Source organism: Nanorana parkeri, unplaced genomic scaffold (genome assembly GCF_000935625.1).
Source record: "Nanorana parkeri isolate BGI_ZX_2015 unplaced genomic scaffold, ASM93562v1 scaffold94, whole genome shotgun sequence".
Classification (NCBI taxonomy): Eukaryota; Metazoa; Chordata; class Amphibia; order Anura; family Dicroglossidae; genus Nanorana; species Nanorana parkeri.
Window position 1 is genome coordinate 1,022,919 of NW_017306362.1, and position 17,198 is coordinate 1,040,116.

The 17,198-nt window shown below is 41.8% G+C and overlaps 2 protein-coding genes across 2 annotated transcripts; both read right to left on the minus strand.

The window, feature by feature from the left end:
* Positions 1-3,338: 3,338 nt before the first annotated feature.
* LOC108783922 (olfactory receptor 5V1-like) lies at positions 3,339-4,283 on the minus strand. The gene has a single exon (XM_018552633.1). It carries the CDS (start codon positions 4,281-4,283, stop codon positions 3,339-3,341), a length of 945 nt encoding a protein of 314 aa, XP_018408135.1.
* Positions 4,284-16,026: 11,743 nt separating this feature from the next.
* LOC108783923 (olfactory receptor 5V1-like) lies at positions 16,027-16,971 on the minus strand. The gene has a single exon (XM_018552634.1). The coding sequence runs from the start codon at positions 16,966-16,968 to the stop codon at positions 16,027-16,029; it is 942 nt and encodes a 313-aa protein (XP_018408136.1). The 5' UTR covers positions 16,969-16,971.
* Between the last annotated feature and the right edge of the window lie 227 nt (positions 16,972-17,198).

Genomic DNA, 17,198 nt, shown 5'->3' on the forward strand with positions numbered 1-17,198 from the left:
CTTTTCACTTACTGTGAGATGACAAAGAAAGCACAACCATACTTAACATTCTTCGTGAAACTACTAAACCCATCCGATGTAATGGAATGGAATGGAAATGAACAAAGGCAGACCTGTTTGAAGTACGTTGTAAAAAAAATGTAGCAGAAGCTAGCATGCCACCGTGAAATCTAAGCAAGTTTACGGACGTCCCATATAACAAAACTTGTCTCCAAAATATTGGTTTTGAATATGGTTCCCTTTCACCCCCGCATGCTGGCTTCTACAACATATTGGGTTCACACAGTTCCATAGTTTTGCCGTGCACTAACCTTCATGTTTTGCATATGACACGTGATCAACATATATAATATTATGATATATATTAATATGTGTATATATAGTATACAGTATATTATGTAATATTACTTTAAAATAAATAATTAAAGCTAATTCAGATAAAAAGAAACAAAATGTATTCAAAGAGAATATTGAAAGTTATAAAAGCAATTTTTACAAAGAACTAACATAAGTAACTGAATTTGTTTTGGTATCAGCGTCCTGTAATGCCCTAAAAATTAGCCCTGGAACTTGGAATGATAGTGGTCTAAATCTATGAGGGCTCTATTGCTTTTCAGAAGCATTTAGACAAGAAGTATGTGGCTGTTCTTTACATACTGGCAGAAGGAGTTTGGACAAGGCTGTATTTCCTAAAGTGACACTATGTTCAGGAGTTAAACCTCAAAAATAAATTCACTATTAACAAAAATGTATCTTATCTGTGTATCACTCGGCTGTACATCCTCCAATCATCACTGAATTGGTGGTGACACTGTCCTTCTTTCTGGAGGGTGGCTACTTTTGTTTCCAATGGTCCCTGTGTGTGTTGTAAAGTAGTCACTCCTGTGATGGACTACAATCTCAATGCAAATTAGTAAACTAAATGTGAGATTGTAGTCCATCACAGGAGTGAGCTTGGAGTGGTGGCTACTTTACAACGCACACAGGGACCATGGCGAACAAAAGTAGCCCCCCTCCAGAAGGAAGGACAGTTTCGGCACCAATTCAGAGATGATTTGAGGACCTACAGCCGAGTAATACACAAATAAGATTAATTTTTGTTAATAGTTAAGGCACTTAAATGTATTTTTAGGATTTAACAAAAATCTGTAGAAAATAATTTGATGAGCCAACTTAGATTAATATGGTTGTGATAAATCAGAATTCACAAGTGCACATTTTAAATTTCCCAGGCAAATTGCTGCCACATTGGAACCAATATATAATTTTGTATTGCTCAGTGGGAAAACATCCCCAGAGATTGTTACAATAACAATAAACAAGATACATAAAGCCCTCGGGTCTAATTACTGTATGCGCCAGAAACAGCTTACATTAATTATCACTGGAGAGAAAAGCAAATGATACATTTTTGAAGAATATTTTTTCATCCTCTTTTTTTTTATGTTGCTGCAACTTTTTTTTTTAAAGTCTATCTAAACCCAAGAACAAAAATGTACTATAGTGTGGCTTACCAGCCCTTCGATGTGGTGACTGCATTAGTTTTTATTTTTCAGACTTTTTTCTCTGTTTACATCTGGTGATCATGCCAGTAAACACTTCCTATCCATGGGCGACATTGCTAAGGTTGTATCTATGGAGCACCCTCAGACAGGAAGTGTGATAGGACAACAAAACTCTTCTCCCTCTTTTCCATAACATGGGCAGGGCAATCTCTATAATGAGAAAGCCTGTTGCCTCAGGTGGCATAATTTGAGCCTATGGGGGGGTGGGGGGGCGGTGGCAGACAGAGTGGCATGGCAGCTCTGCTGCACAATGTTTGCACTATGCCTGTGTCACATACCTGAGTGGAGACCGATAGTTGAGGAGGCTTCCCTTGCAGCTCGTGTCCCTCAACCCTGAGGATGGGAACAGAGGAGTGACAACAAGCAGCATGAGTGCCAAGGATGATGTAGACACCGTGCAGAGTAGGAGATCCAGGACCTGGAACTTAGGCAGGTCAAGCAGAGCCAAGGTCAAACTGGACGGGTAGCAGGGTACCGGAGCAGAAGACAGAAGCGAGGTCCAATGGAAGCCAAGGGGGCAAGCCAGCCAAGCAGCGAAGTACAAAACAGGAGGCAGAAGGGAGTCCAATAAACAGGCTGAGGTCGTGAGGCAGGCAGCAATCAAGAGTGGTCAGAGACAATCCGGGTCAAACACAGGAAGCAAGTCAGCAAGGCAGGGTCAGGGATACACCGGGAACTAGCTGAAAATCATCCAGCAACTAAGGATATGGCAGGTGTTTTTATATAGGCCAATCCATTAGCAGGAGAAGCGTCACTTCCTGTGCGTCTGACATGCGCAGTTACTTGGAAAACGGGACCAGGCACCTGCACAGAGGTGGTTGGTACCTTACAGCCTGTAAAGGCCTCATCCTGTCCAGCTGAACAGGACACCAGCCAGATCTTCCCAGGTTGCTTAGAGCTGGGTGGGAAGATGTGTATGGCCCGTAAATCTTGAAATTATTTTTGACTGTACATTTTTACAAACTTGTTCTTTATATTTTTGTTATTGTGTTAAATATAGAAATTTGTAGGTTAACCACTAAAACCTTTATACACATTCCCTATAACATTTTTTTAACTTTATTTTCCTTGCTTGTTATTGGGTGTTCTTTGCAAAGTGAGATACAGAGCATGTATGCTGAATATGTGTGTCAGAAGTGTCAGAATTACTTATTCCTATTTCAATGATATAGAAAGCATCGAAGACAATGCATCAGAATGGCAGCCAGGCATCTAGGTTTTTCAGAAGGATTGGTCAGCAATGGCACCCTCCATGAAGCTTTTCCTTTAAGCATATTTCTCTTCCAGCAGGTAGTGGTTTGCAGTTCTTAGAGGCATTAGAGATAACTAGTGTTTGGTTCAGTCTACATGAGTCCTTTTCTGTTGCTCCAACTGCTGTATACGAGATTGAGAGCTGCATTTGGTCAGCATCCAGGTCATGCCCCACTGAAGAGGGTTCTCTGACTAGTAAAGGCAATACTAGACACCTTGTGATATGATGTTAGACAAGACTTTTAACATATTAAAATGGCTGACAGGTTTTAAATTTCAATATGGTTGCTGTGCACTGGATTGCTGCCACAAAATGTTACAATAGATGGAAACTTTAATAACAGAAATATAGGTATGTACTACACGTTTTTCTTGAGCAACTTTTCACTGCCAAGTCAACCACTCTTCTGCACATAAAGAAGGGGGATACTTTTATCCCCACAATATGTTGGCTTTTAACTGATAATAGAAGGCCATCATTTGCACCTAACCGCCTTCTTTTCCCACCTCAGGTGTTAGATTTCAGTACTTATGAGCAGTTACTCCCCCGCAGACTAACTTCCTAACCGCCACCTTAACATCATTATTCCTCAGACTGTATATAAAAGGGTTTAATAGCGGTGCAATGACGGTGTACATGACTGCCACAAGTCGGTCGTAGTCCATGATATAATTTGATTTTGGTTTTAAGTATATAAAAATTCCAGAACCGTAAAATATAGTGACAACGGTAAAATGAGACACACAGGTTGAAAAGGCTTTCTTCCGTCCAGAGCTGGAATTGATCTTCACAATGGTTGAGATGATCATCGAATACGAAATTATCGTCAGCAGAAGAGAACCCATGGTGACAAAGCCACCGATAATAAAAGTAGCAAGTTCGTTGATGCTGGTATCAGCTTCAACCAAATTAAGTAAGGGAGGGATATCACAAAAAAAGTAATTAATTTTGGTTGAACTACAGAATGGCAAGGTGAATGTAAGTGTGGTGTGTATAACAGAGTTCCCTATACCAATAACCCATGACCCAAACACATAGTTTGTACATGCAACTTTATTCATAATAATTGTGTAACGAAGAGGACGGCATATTGCATTGTAGCGGTCATAGGCCATGGCTGCTAGGATATAACACTCTGTACTGCCCAGTAACATTAGAAAGTATAACTGTACAACACACCCATAAAAAGATATTGCATTGTGCCCATGAAGAAAGTTATACAACATGTTGGGTACAGTCGTTGAGATGTAACATATGTCCAAAAAGGAAAAGTTGGCAAGGAAGAAGTACATAGGGGTGTGGAGGTTCGAGCTGTACTGATAAGCAAAAATAATACATATGTTTCCAAGTAAAGTTACAATATAAATACTAAAAAACATCACAAAAAGTAGGCTTTGTAGACTGGGAATTTCAGAAAGGCCAACAAGCATGAATTCTGTTGGTAGGGTGCAGTTTATCCAGGTCATCACAGTAGATTTATCTTCTGGAAATAAATGTTGTTGTAAGTTCCAATCGAACCTTAAAAAAATCAGTAGAATGCATAACAATGCACACATCAATGGGAAGTGGGATCCATTTTACATTTTTTTATTAGTGGACAAAGTAGCTTTCTCTGGAAAAAGGTTTGACGAGGTTGGATCTGTTACACAACGTGGGAATATGGGAAATAACTATGGACCAGGTTGGTCCTATTACATTGTAGATACCCAGAATGGGAAATAACTAAAGGCCTAGTCTCTAAATACGTATATTTTAAGTATACAGTGGGTGGAGCCTGGTGGCCTCAGTCATAATGACTTCCATAATTACCAACACCTATACACTTGGAAGAAGTGAACTAAGTGGAGCTCTAGGCAAATCTTGGATAGCAAACACAGCTACAGATATGATCTAATGCGCTACACACAAACCCAAAGTTTTTAAAGAAGAGGCATTCTGCTACCAGAGGTGGAAATATTTGATAGGAAACCTGTACTGAGAAAATACATAGGCTGCAACTCTTTGTGAAAATGCTACTTACCAGACTGTTGTACGTATCCTTTGGCTTCTATTTTTCTGAGTCACTGATCTAGAGCTAGTATTCAGGTCAGGGATTCTTTCAGGGTTTCTTACCCTTCCTACTCCAGTTGGCTGCAGTGTGTCTGACACTGTTCGTTCCTCTTTGGTGCCCTGTAAACATCATCATCTACAACTACTAGGAAACTCCTAGCAAATTTCTGTCGTAGAGTGATGATGCAACAGCAGTTTACTATTTAACCATCATCTTGTCTATTTAGTATCTGGCTTTGCGTGTGGTCAGATCTACCAAGTCGACTGCTGTTGTTCCTGTTTCTCAATGTATGACCCTGGCTCTGGCTTACTGATCTCCTGCTTCCTGACTCCAGCTTTTGTTCCTATTCATTCTGCCTTCAGTGTTCCCTGACCTGGTTTGGCTGACTTCCTGCTTTGGCATTTGACCTCTGACCTGGCATCAATGATGTCCTAGACTTACTTCATTGTTTTTTGTCATTTTTATTTATTGTTATTTTCAATAAACTCCTTTTATTTTTAACCTGCACTTTTTGTCTGGTTTCTTGACTTCCTAACAGATTCTGACTTTCCTCTGTTACTGATAATTGTTCCAAGTCAGTGGCTAAAGAAACATTAAAGCTAAACACAGGTGGACACCTCACAGAATGACCTGACCAGGCTTCCATCTCAGCAATGGCAATACTTCTCTTTGTGTGCTATTTTCCTCTAACTAGTGGATTAACGCAGTCTGCTGGAAAATATAAAGGTAATGCTGGGCTTTCTTTGAAGAAAATCCAGTATGCACTGCAAACACAGTGTTGTGCATCCACTGTAATAAATTATTATTTTTAAGGTAAAGATTGCTATCAATAATTAAAATAACATAAAACATCGGTTTAGATACTTGTAAACATTTAAGAGCTTTTTGTTACAGAAAACGGACCAAAAATCATTATACATTTGCCGATAAAACTGTTGGCCTATATGCAGTAGACAAAGGTTTTCCAAAAGACAGGAAGCTTCCAGTTCCTGTTTCTGATTTACTATAAACTTCCAAAATGTAATGAGGGGAATTTATCAAAATCTGGAGCAGCTGTGCATGGCTACCAATCAGCTTCTATCTTTCATTTTCAAAGCTCAATTGAACAAACAGAAGACAGAAGCTGATTGGTCGCCATGGGCAACTGCTCCAGATACTGTCCCAATGTTTTTACAATCTATCCATCAATCAGTTTAATGCAAGTTGCTATTACTTTTCGTAATACAGTTTAGAGTGTAGCAATAGGGTAATGTCCATGTACTGCAGGGATGCATGTACTAAATGTGTTCTTTTATTATTATGACCAGACATACACTTTTAAGAGGCCCTATGAGGATAAAAACACATGAGCTGTGTTTGCCTTCTTTTTGAACGTGCAAGCGTAGGGGCTGCCATTCTGATCCTTATTATCACTGGCCTAGAGCAAGTGTGAAGTTTTATGTTGTCCACTATGTCTATTTTCAGAGTTAGCCCTTGCTAAAAAGATTGCCTGACCCGTGAATGAAAGTCTGGGGTACATTTAACAGTGTACCGATTTCATTTATTCCTTGAAAATAACATTTCTAACAAGCTCATCCTCCTAGCAGAGTTATTTCCTTCATGCCGCAAACTTTGCATTTGCCTCATTATTTTTCTTCTTACCTGGAAGAGGTTGCTAATATCCTCCACTGGGAGCAGCCATTGTTGAATATCGAGGCTATGTGCTAGGTTAAGAGCAGCCTTGTCACTGTTTTGAAGTTCCAACGGCAAATTAAACGAGGTCAGACAAAAAACACATTAAGTGGTGCTTTCTAGTATCCCCTACAAAAAACAAAGGGACTTACAGATATAGGTGGCACTGTGGCTTAGTGGTTAATGCTTCTGCCTTGTAGCATTGATGTCATTGGTTCAAATCTCAAACAAGACACTCTTTACATGCAATTGGTATGTTCTCCCTGTACTTATGTGGGCCTTCTCTAGGTGCTCCACCCACATGCCAAAGACACGCTGGTAGGTTAATTAACCCTAGTATGTGAAATAGGGACATTAGATGGTAAGCTCCTTCAGGGCAGGGGCTGATATAAACGTACAATATGTGAAGTTCTGTGTAAATACCTGTAATAGCACATTCCTTTAAAGGAAACCTGTAATTACACATGCAGGGGAAATCAATGTGTTCCCTTGAATTCCTCCCTCCCCAACTACACATGCTTACCTTTCTTTCAAGTGCATCTAAAAACAAAAATGTAATATATTGCAGCTTACCATTTCTTAGATTCGGTGTCTGCATTAGTTTTGAGTAAAAACCTTTCCAATGAGAACACCCATTCTTCTCTAAGAAGGGAATTCCGTCCATTTTGGACAGATTTCCTCTCATTTCCTGTTGCATCTCCAGGACAGAAAGTGTAGGGAAATCTCTCAGATTGAAGGCAAAAAAAATAACCTGATGGAAGTTTTAACACTTCCTTAAGTTATCTAAAACTGGCCATACAGCTTACGATTTCATTGTTCAGTAATTTGACCAATTTTCCTGTGGATGAAGGAGTCACCGATGTATTTAACCGCTGGCTGGACCCATGGCTGCTGAATACCCGAACAGTAAGTGAATCTGATTGGAGTCACTGTTCGGCTGACAATTTTCCATCTGGCTCCTACATCAAAAGTTGATTGAAAAATCGATGTTTGTCAAATTGGGTGGTGCCAAAAGGGCCAACAAAAGCTCAAATTGTGGGAGATTCAGCAGGAATTGGCTGAAATGTGAGCAGTGTAAGGCCAGCTAAAGGACCCAGTTACACTTCAATTCTGTAATATGCACTGATGCGTTGTGGTGGCCAGTGGCGTGACAATCACCATATCGACCCAGGCGGCCGCTATGGGGTCCCGGGGCACAGGGGGGCCCGGATAGGGCATCCCCCTGATGCCGTGCGGGCCGCCTGGGTCACTATGGAACTTCAGACTGCTGGCTATCACTGGCGGCTGTGAGGAGAAACACGCAGCCATTCACATGTGCAGCAGCACGTACCTCCTCACAGCCTCTGCTGAGTCGATGACAACCAGCAGCTTCAGAGGAGGTGGCTGGGCCCGTCGACGGCAGAGATGGAGGAGGCGTGCCCGGCGATCGAGGAGGTGGGGCCCAGTGATGGATGAGGCGGGGCCCGCAAGTGATTGTGGAGGAGAAGGAGGCGGACAGAGGATCGGCCAGACAGGTAAGAGGGATTGACTGCCCACCTGAGACCCTGCAGAGCTCACCATGGAGAGTCTATGGTGGGCTCTGCAGGGTCACCCTCAGGTGGGCTGTTTGGGTTATCAGGTGGACTTATCTAGAAATCACAGGGCCCCATACAAGATCTTGCTATGGGGCCCTGTGATTTCTAGTTACGCCCCTGGTGGTGGCATTAATTTCGAATGGCACCCCAATGCACTAAGAATCGCACTTGTGTTGCAATGTGCCACAGTGCACTACCATGAGTTGCGGTGCTTTATAAAACATATAAATATGCAGTACAGAGGAACAGATATACAAAGTATAGTAACATTAAAGTGACACTAAACGTTGACGTTAAATCTTAAAAATACATTTAAACACCCTATTAACAAAAATGTATCTTATTTGTGTATCACTCGCCTGTAGATCCTCAAATCATCTCTGAATTGGTGCTGACACTGTCCTTCCTACTGGAGGGGGGCTACTTTTGTTCCCCATGGCCCCTGTGTGTGTTGTAAAGTAGTCACCGCTCCAAGCTCACTCCTGGGATGGACTACAATCTCAATACAAATTAATAAACTAAACATGATGTTGTAGTTCATCACAGGAGTGATCTTGGACTACTTTACAACACACACAGGGACCATGGGACAGTGTCAGCACCAATTCAGAGATGATTTGAGGATCTACAGCCGAGTGATACACAAATAATATATATTTTTGTTATTAGTTAAGGTACTTGAATGCATTTTTAAGTTTTACCTCCTGAGATTGGTGTCACTTTAGGCAATCAGTTATCAGCCGTCTTTTACTGCAGCATTTGAAACTTTGATTAGTTGCTGCAGTTTAGCATACTTTGCATTTCTTTTTGCTCATGATTGAGGAAGATGATTGAGTGCTGCGGTTTGCCTCTGAAGGATGTCTTGTGGCATGTGAAGAAACAAGAGGATGAAACAGTTCCCTATCTATAAAGTGTTCATGTCTGTTTTGTATTTGGATTGCCTTTTCCCGAATTGCTGTCTTGTCGCTATATTAACTCATAATGAACAACATATAAAATCACTCCAACCTGCTGGCTGGGGGAACCTATAGAACACGGAGTCCATACAACCCTGCTTCTGCTCAAAAGTGATGATTTCTTTCTATTGGGTGACTTTACATTTTATATTGTATTTCCTTCTTCTAGATAGACACACCTGGTATTGCTTTGGAGAATTGGTATACACCAGGGTATAATTTCGAGCATAAAGAGACAGATTGATTATGTTCATGTTTCAACAAGAGTACACAACTATAGGTTTTGTATTTTTAAATGTTATTAATCTCTGGAGGTCACTGAAATCTCCATGTTGTGAACAAATTAAGCAGCATTGGTTAAAGGAGAACTATGAGGTGAGTGCTTTTCACTCACCTCATAGTTCTACCCGACCTGTGACAATGAGACTGTCACAGGTCGGCTCAGTAGATTGGGAGGTGAGCGAACACATACCGGTGTTCGCTCACCTCTCAATCCTGTCACGGCAGAGGGAGGGCCCCAGCGCTGACTGGCGGATCGGACGGGGGAGGGGGCGGGTACAGCTGGCTCTGCCTCTAGATAAGCAGAGCCAGCTGTCAGTCACGCAGCTGGGCGGATCCCTACAGCTCGCGGTATACTGAGCCTAGGGTGACGGGAGGATGCTAGTTTGTGTCCTCCCATTACCCTAAGGAGAACTATAGGGAAAAGCCTTAACCCCATAGTTCTCCTTTAACCTGACAATAACTTTATGGGGCTGATTTATACCACGTCCACCCGGCGTACAGCTGGACGGATGCCGTTCATAAAGCTCTATTGCCACTAGATGATGCTAAGGAGCTTAGGAATTCCAATGTTCATCAACGCCATCTAGTGGCAGTAGTACGGTGTAAGCAGCTAAGCAGCATCCACCCAGCCCCAAAGGCTAATGTCCAAAGGAACACATTTAAGAAGCGCAGGGATTCCTGTGCTCACTCAAATTGTCCAGGTGCAGGAAAGTTTGCAAATAAGCTCACTGGCAACGCAGCTCCCAAACAAAATTGGCCTCCTTTGTTTGGTGATCAGCAGTGACTCAATATAAAAAAAAGAGGCCCAACCAAACGTTGAAAGAATCCAAAAATGCCTTTTAATTGCTCACAATTCAATCAAACAAAAAGCAGACAATGTATTTTGTCAATTACAGCCCTAAAGGAGATCTTTATATCAAATCATATAGAGATCCTTTTGGTTATAGTTGTTGGTTATGTGTTTAGATGAAGCACTGAGATCTTGAGGAATGCTGAATTAAGTATTACCTGCTTACAAGAAGTGTCATCTACAGCTCAAAAGACATAACAGTATATCAGTACATGTCAGAATGTCAGTAATACAATTGTTTATCCCGTTCTAAGCCCTAATGAAGGGGAGGTGTTGTTGCCCCCAAAATGCATTAGCTTCTTTTTGTTTGATCCAATTGTGAACAATTAAAAGGCATTTTTTGTCTTTTTCACCTTTTGATTTGGCACTTTTTATTTCTGAAAACCGAAAGCTACTTTTATTCCAACCTTTTTAACATTGTTTAAAATTATTTTTAATTTGTTTTCTTTACTGTTAGGGGCTTTCGAGAAATATCAGGGGTCTAAACAGAACCCAATATTTCCCTTTTGAAATAGAAAAAGAGATTGAGGACACAGAGGGGTCTATTCACAAAGCTGCCGAGGGATCGAATTTACGAATTTCAGGACATGTCTACTCTATACTGGGTGTTCCTGTTCATTCATAAACTGTGTATATAGTATTAGTTACTAGTGATGGGCCAAACACTCCCCTTAAGGTCTGGTAGGAATTTTAAGGAGGAACCCCACCCCCATGGGGGGGGGGGAGAAACGTGGGATCCCCCCTAAAATTCCATACCACACCCTTGATCCGAGCACCGGCCTGGCAGGGCAGGAAAGGGGGGGCGAGCGAGCAGCCCCCCCTCCCTCTCATACCAGGCCACATGCCCTCGGCACTGGGAGGGTGCTTTTCCAGGGTCGCCGTGCCGATGGGGACAAGGGCCTCTTCCCCACAAGCCCTGGGGCGTTGGTTGTGGGCTTGCGGGCAGGGGGCGTATTCACTGTGAATGAGTAAGGGGTAATTGTACCCCTACCCATTCACTAAAGGGTTAATAAGATTGTAAATAAAAAGTCCAGACTTTTGAAAAAATCCTTTATTTGGAAAAAAACGAAAGACAAGATTTTGACGAGTCTTTTATTTTGAAAAAAAAAACCTCAAAAAAATGGATCCACCGATGTAAACCAGAGTCTATCATCACGCGCAACGTTGTCTACGATGACTCGCCAAAATAAAAAATTAAAAAATACATAGAAATAAAAAAACATTTAAACTAACGACTGCCGTCCCGTTGCTCATGGCGAACACCCGCCGCTTTGACAGATGCCGGCAACATATAAACAATGGGGCGGAGCTAGCGATGACAGTTAGCTCCGGCCAACTGTTTACAGTTGTAGGGCATCTGACTGGTGAGCCATGATTGGGCAAAGTCATGATGACTTTGCCCAATCATGGCTCTTACAGAGTGCTGTGCCCTGATTGGGCAACGTCTTGTACCTGCCCTGTGGTCAGGTGCAAGGCTTTAGCCAATCAGGGCTCCAAAGGTACAGTGCCTTGCAGGGCGCTCGGTGGGCAAATAGCCCGCCGAATGCCCTGACAGTAACTGTGTTCGCCAAACACATGAACTGCCGATGTTCGAGTCGAACTCGCGTTCGACTCGAACATTAAGCCCATAACTATAATTTACTACAGTATGTCTACAACCACGAATGAACAAGAAGTGCTGTAAAGCACTTCCTGTTCATTCATAATTGGGGGCACAATAAATGTGCTATGTCCTCAATTTATTACAAACACTGTACAGTGTTTGTACTTCTCTCTCCATCCTGACTCATCTGTCACAAGAGGCAGAGCGGGGAAAACTGGTTTTCTGCAGTAATTTGCCATAAAATGTGATCTGGTCCTTATCTAAGTCACGACAACAGACAAACACAATGAGGGGAATTTATCAAAACTAGAGCAGACAAAATCTGGAGCAGCTGTGCATGGCGACCAATCAGCTTCTCTAATAATTTTGTTCAGTTTAAGATTTGAAAATGAAAGAGAGAAGCTGATTGGTAGCCATGCACATCTGCTCCAGATTTTGTCTGCCCCAGTTTTGATAAATTCCCCTCAATGTGTATAAGCTGATAAGACACAAATAATTCTTATGTTTTGTGTTTTTATTCAACAAGCTCATTAAACATTCAAAGTGCTGGAGTAAAAAGTAAGTGAACCTCTGGAGTTAATAGCTTGTCAAACCTAAAGGGGTAGCAATGGCTTCAAGCTAGCTACTCCATAGCTAGCTTTTAGTAGCTATGGATCAGACCTGTACAACGTTCAGGAGGAATTTTTGACCATTCCTTTTTACAAAACTGCTTCATCTGAGACACATATGTAGGATGTCTGGTGTGAACGGCTCTCTTGAGGTCATTCCACAGCATCTCTATGGGGTTAAGGTCTGGACTTAGGGTCATTGTCCTGCTACATTACCCAACTTCTACTAAGCTTCAGCCCCTCTGACATTATCCAGTAGGATATTTTGGAAAATTTGGGAATAAATTACCCTCAATGATGGCAAGTGTTACAGGCCCTTAGGCAAGTTGTTCCCTCCACCATACTTCACCGTTGGGATGATGTTTTGATGTTGCTAAGTTGTGCCCTTTTTGCATCATACATTGCACTGAGTACTCTTCCTGAAGCTGTTCCTTTGCAAAATTCAAGCGCGCAAACATCTTTTTTTGGAGAGCAGCAGCTTCCTTTGTGTTGTTCTGCCATTGCCACCCTGCCTGTTCAAAGACTTACATATGGTAGGCTCGTGAAAAGGGATGTTTGCCAGTTGCAGTGTAGCCTTTAGCTCTTACTCGTTGGTTCTTCTTTACCTCAAGGAGGATTCTGCGTTGTCTTGGGAGTCATCTTGGCTGGGCACCCACCTCTAGTAAGAGTAGCCACAGTACTAAACTGTCTCAATTTATAGACAATTTGTCTGTCAACTGATAGATGCCTAAACACTTTGATCGAGATTGCTTTGTATCCCTTTTGACCTTATGCAGATCAACTACTCTTGATCGTACAGTATGTCTTCAGAGAGCTCCTTTTTGCGAGGCATGGTTCACATCAGTTGATGCCTCTTATGAACAGCAATCTTAAAATGTTTGATTGTCTTTTATCAATCAAAGTAGCTCTAAACCACACCTCTAAATTAATTTCATTAATTTGACTCCAAGTCTGCATTCTGCAAGCTACTGACTCCAATTAGCTTTCGTTGAAGTAATTAGTCTATGGGTTCACTTGATTTTTAATGTTTAATAGATGTGTTCAATGAAGACACCAGAAATTAAAATTGTTTGTTTGTTATCAGCTTAAGCACATTGTGTTTGTCTGTTGTTGTGACTTAGATCAAGATCAGATCACATTTTATGGCAAATGAATGCAGAAACCCAGTTAATTCCAAGGGGTTCACATACTTTTTCTTGTATCTGTATGTACACAGGGCAGACATTCTTTCTGTGACATATGTATTCTCTGCTTGCTTTGCAGTGCTACCTACTGGTTTTGCTTAAAGTGGAACTGAATTGAGGCAGCTATCTTGGTAGAAGAAGGGCTTTTGTTCTCCATGTCAGTGCCTCCACCAAGGTACACAGCAAGAAATACAGTAGTAACATCCCCAAATTCTCATTCCAAATCTCCTGAGACTAGCAGTCAGAGACCATGAGGTTAAAGACAGAGGTGTACCTAGGGACACTCACATATCAGGAGACACTGCTATTTACCAGGAGAAAGGTAAACAATTTAGGGTGCTACTTAGGCAGTAATATGGACTATGTCTTGATAAATCAAGATTGTATCACATCATGCAGCAGGGAAAAAGTTGCAAAGCACACTGGGAATCCAGGAAGTTGATGGAAGTGATGGGCAGACAGAAGGCAGCACTCACTACATAAAAATGATTTTTTTCAAGTAAGCTTTGATTGTATTATCAAAAACAACTCTACTATGTATTCCTTTTACAAGGCTGATGTTATTACTGGATAATATATCCTATGAATTTGGAACTCCTATAACTAAGCTAAAAATATTCCAAAAACAGACCACCAGATGGCAGCAGAACACCTATCACAGTATATATGTATTATTGGTCCGTGCACTTATTTCATCTTATAGACAAAAGGGCATGCCTCTGTTTCCAGCATCTTTTCCACCTATAAATAGCAAATGTTATTCATATTTTCTTATTTGACTGACAGGTAGAGGTAACATAACAGTGTACAAGAGGGTACAGTAAGAAGTGAGGATCACCAGCACTCAGAAGATGACATTCAAATTATAATGTCCTTTTATTCAGATAAAACGACACATATATCACATATAGCCTGGCTTAGCTATATGTGATATATGTGACGATCTATCTGAATAAACGGATATTATGATTTGAACGTCATCTTCTGAGTGCTGGTGATCCTCTCTTACTACTGATTGATGCACGTGGCGCAATCCGTGATTATCACTACGAAAACCACCACTGTGATTTGGTCTGAGACGCTGCAGGGAGTGCAGGGGGACACACTGGTATACTAGGCAAGAGGGTACAGGTACATAAAATATGAATAAAGCAATAAAGCAAAAAGTAGAACAGATCTGCAAGTAGGAATGCGTGAACAAATTTTAATTTACAGTTTCAGAGTGTTTGCATTTAAAAAACAATACTTTAGTTCTTCTTTAAAGGAGAACTATGGGGTTAAGGCTTTTCCACATAGTTCTCCTTAGGGTAACGGGAGGACACAAACTAGCGTCCTCCCGTCACCCTAGGCTCAGTATACCACAAGCTGCTGTTTGCGGTATACTGAGACGCCGCAGCTGAAGCGGATCCCGACAATTGTGCTGGCATCCGCCCAGCTGCGTGACTGCCATCTATAGGCAGAGCCAGCTGTACCCGCCCCCTCCCCCGTCCGTTCCGCCAGTCAGCGCTGGCGGATCGGAGCGGGGGGAATCCAGCCCCTCCCCTGTCACAGCAGAGAGCCGTGACAGGATCGAGAGGTGAGCGAACGTCGGTATGTGTTCGCTCACCTCCCGATCTACTGAGCCGACCTGTGACAGTCTCATTGTCACAGGTCGGCTAGAACTATGAGGTGAGTGAAAAGCACTCACCTCATAGTTCTCCTGTAAGATAAACACTGCAAAAATAATGTATCAAACTATGCTCCCATTAAAAATTCACTATACCTTCCCTATCATGGAAACAGGTTTGGTGTAAAGAAAGATAACACATTATAACATATGGTATATGCAGGGCCGGATTTCCCACAAGGCCAACCCAGTCGCGTCCTCAGGGCAGCAGGGAGTAGAGGGGCAGCAGGGGTGTGGCATCCCTATCTCCCGATGCCCTGGACATGCAGTTCCGGGCAACGGGCGGGTAGTTGTTTTCTACATTTAGCCCTGCTTTGGGCAAGCAGAGCTAAATGTACAGCGGGGAAGCCGCCGCTTGTTTTGTACAAGTGATCTCGGTGATGTTGCAGGGATCACTTGTATGCAGTCTGCATGTCTGCCACTCTCCATGGGAGGGGGGCGTTGGTGGGTAGGGGGCGCATTTCGGAACCTGGCCTTTGTGCAAACAGGGAGAGTAAATCTGGCTCTGGGTATATGTTTTTACATAGACAAACCTGATCATACAGTGCAGGACACAGATGGATAAAGATGGCTGGGGTATAGCAGCCATCTTGATTCAGCCTGTGCCCTGTATTGTACCCCAAGAAAACAATTTTACAGGTAAGACAAAAATCCCATGTTTTGCCTTTCTGAGGGCTAACCATATACATGAAAAGTCCATCTGCTCCAGAACCTCTTTTTTGTTATATGTAATAATTTGATTTAGCAAGCAAGGGTTTTTTTTTTTTACAACTTTTGTGTTATAATAATCTGACCCATTAATTTGTGGACAGCAGCCTTCACGTCACTGTTCCTGAAAGTATATATGAAAGGATTTAACAACGGTGCAATAATCGTATACATCACTGCAATCAACCGATCCTGATTCATGGAATAACTTGATTTTGGCCTGAAATACATAAAAATGCCAGAGCCATAAAATATCATCACGACCGCAAAGTGAGATGCACAGGTCGAGAATGTCTTCTTCCTACCGGAGTTCAGCTGTATATTGAGAATGGCAGAGATGATTTTCACATAGGAGATCATGGTCAATATAAACGATCCAACAATGACAGACCCGCTAATTAGAAAAACTGTCATTTCGTTGGCCCACGTATTGGTACAGGCCAGTTTGAGTAGAGGTGGGATGTCACAAAAAAAATGGTTGATCTTATTCGAACAGAAAGGCAAAGTGAAGGTCAGGGCTGTGTGTATCAAAGCATTGACGGCGCCAATGATCCAAGAGCCAGAGATAAGCAGAATACAGGTCCTCTTGGTTAAAATGACACTGTAGAGGAGCGGATGACATATTGCATTATAGCGGTCATAGGCCATAGCCGCAAGCATGTAGCACTCTGTCCCACCCAGCAGCAGGAAGCAATACATCTGGGCAAGACAAGCGCTATACGAAATGGTTTTATGTTCTGCAAGGATGTTGGACAACATTTTGGGGGTGGTGGAAGAGACATAGCAGATTTCTAAGAAGGAGAAATTGGCAAGGAAAAAATACATAGGAGTGTGCAGATTTGGACTGAGCCATGTTACAATGATAATTGCTACATTGGTTAAAAGAGTTATCATGTAGATACAAAGAAAGAACACAAACAAGAAACACTGGAGCTCAGAGATGTCCGAGAGCCCGGCGAGGAAGAATTCATTGAAGCCAGTGACATTTTCAATAATCATGACCCTAATTTGATTTGGCCCTGAAAATAAAATCAACAATGCAGTAAATATATTAAATTAAATATATAAATTATATTTATTATGTATACATTCAGCTTTGCTTATAGTACATCGAAAGACTTTTAAAAAATTTTTGGATAGAGTTAAAAAGTCTTAGAAACCCTGTCAGGTTTTTTTGCCACATGTGTCCCCATTGGTGGAGAATTCCTTTTACTTTTTATCCTTCACAA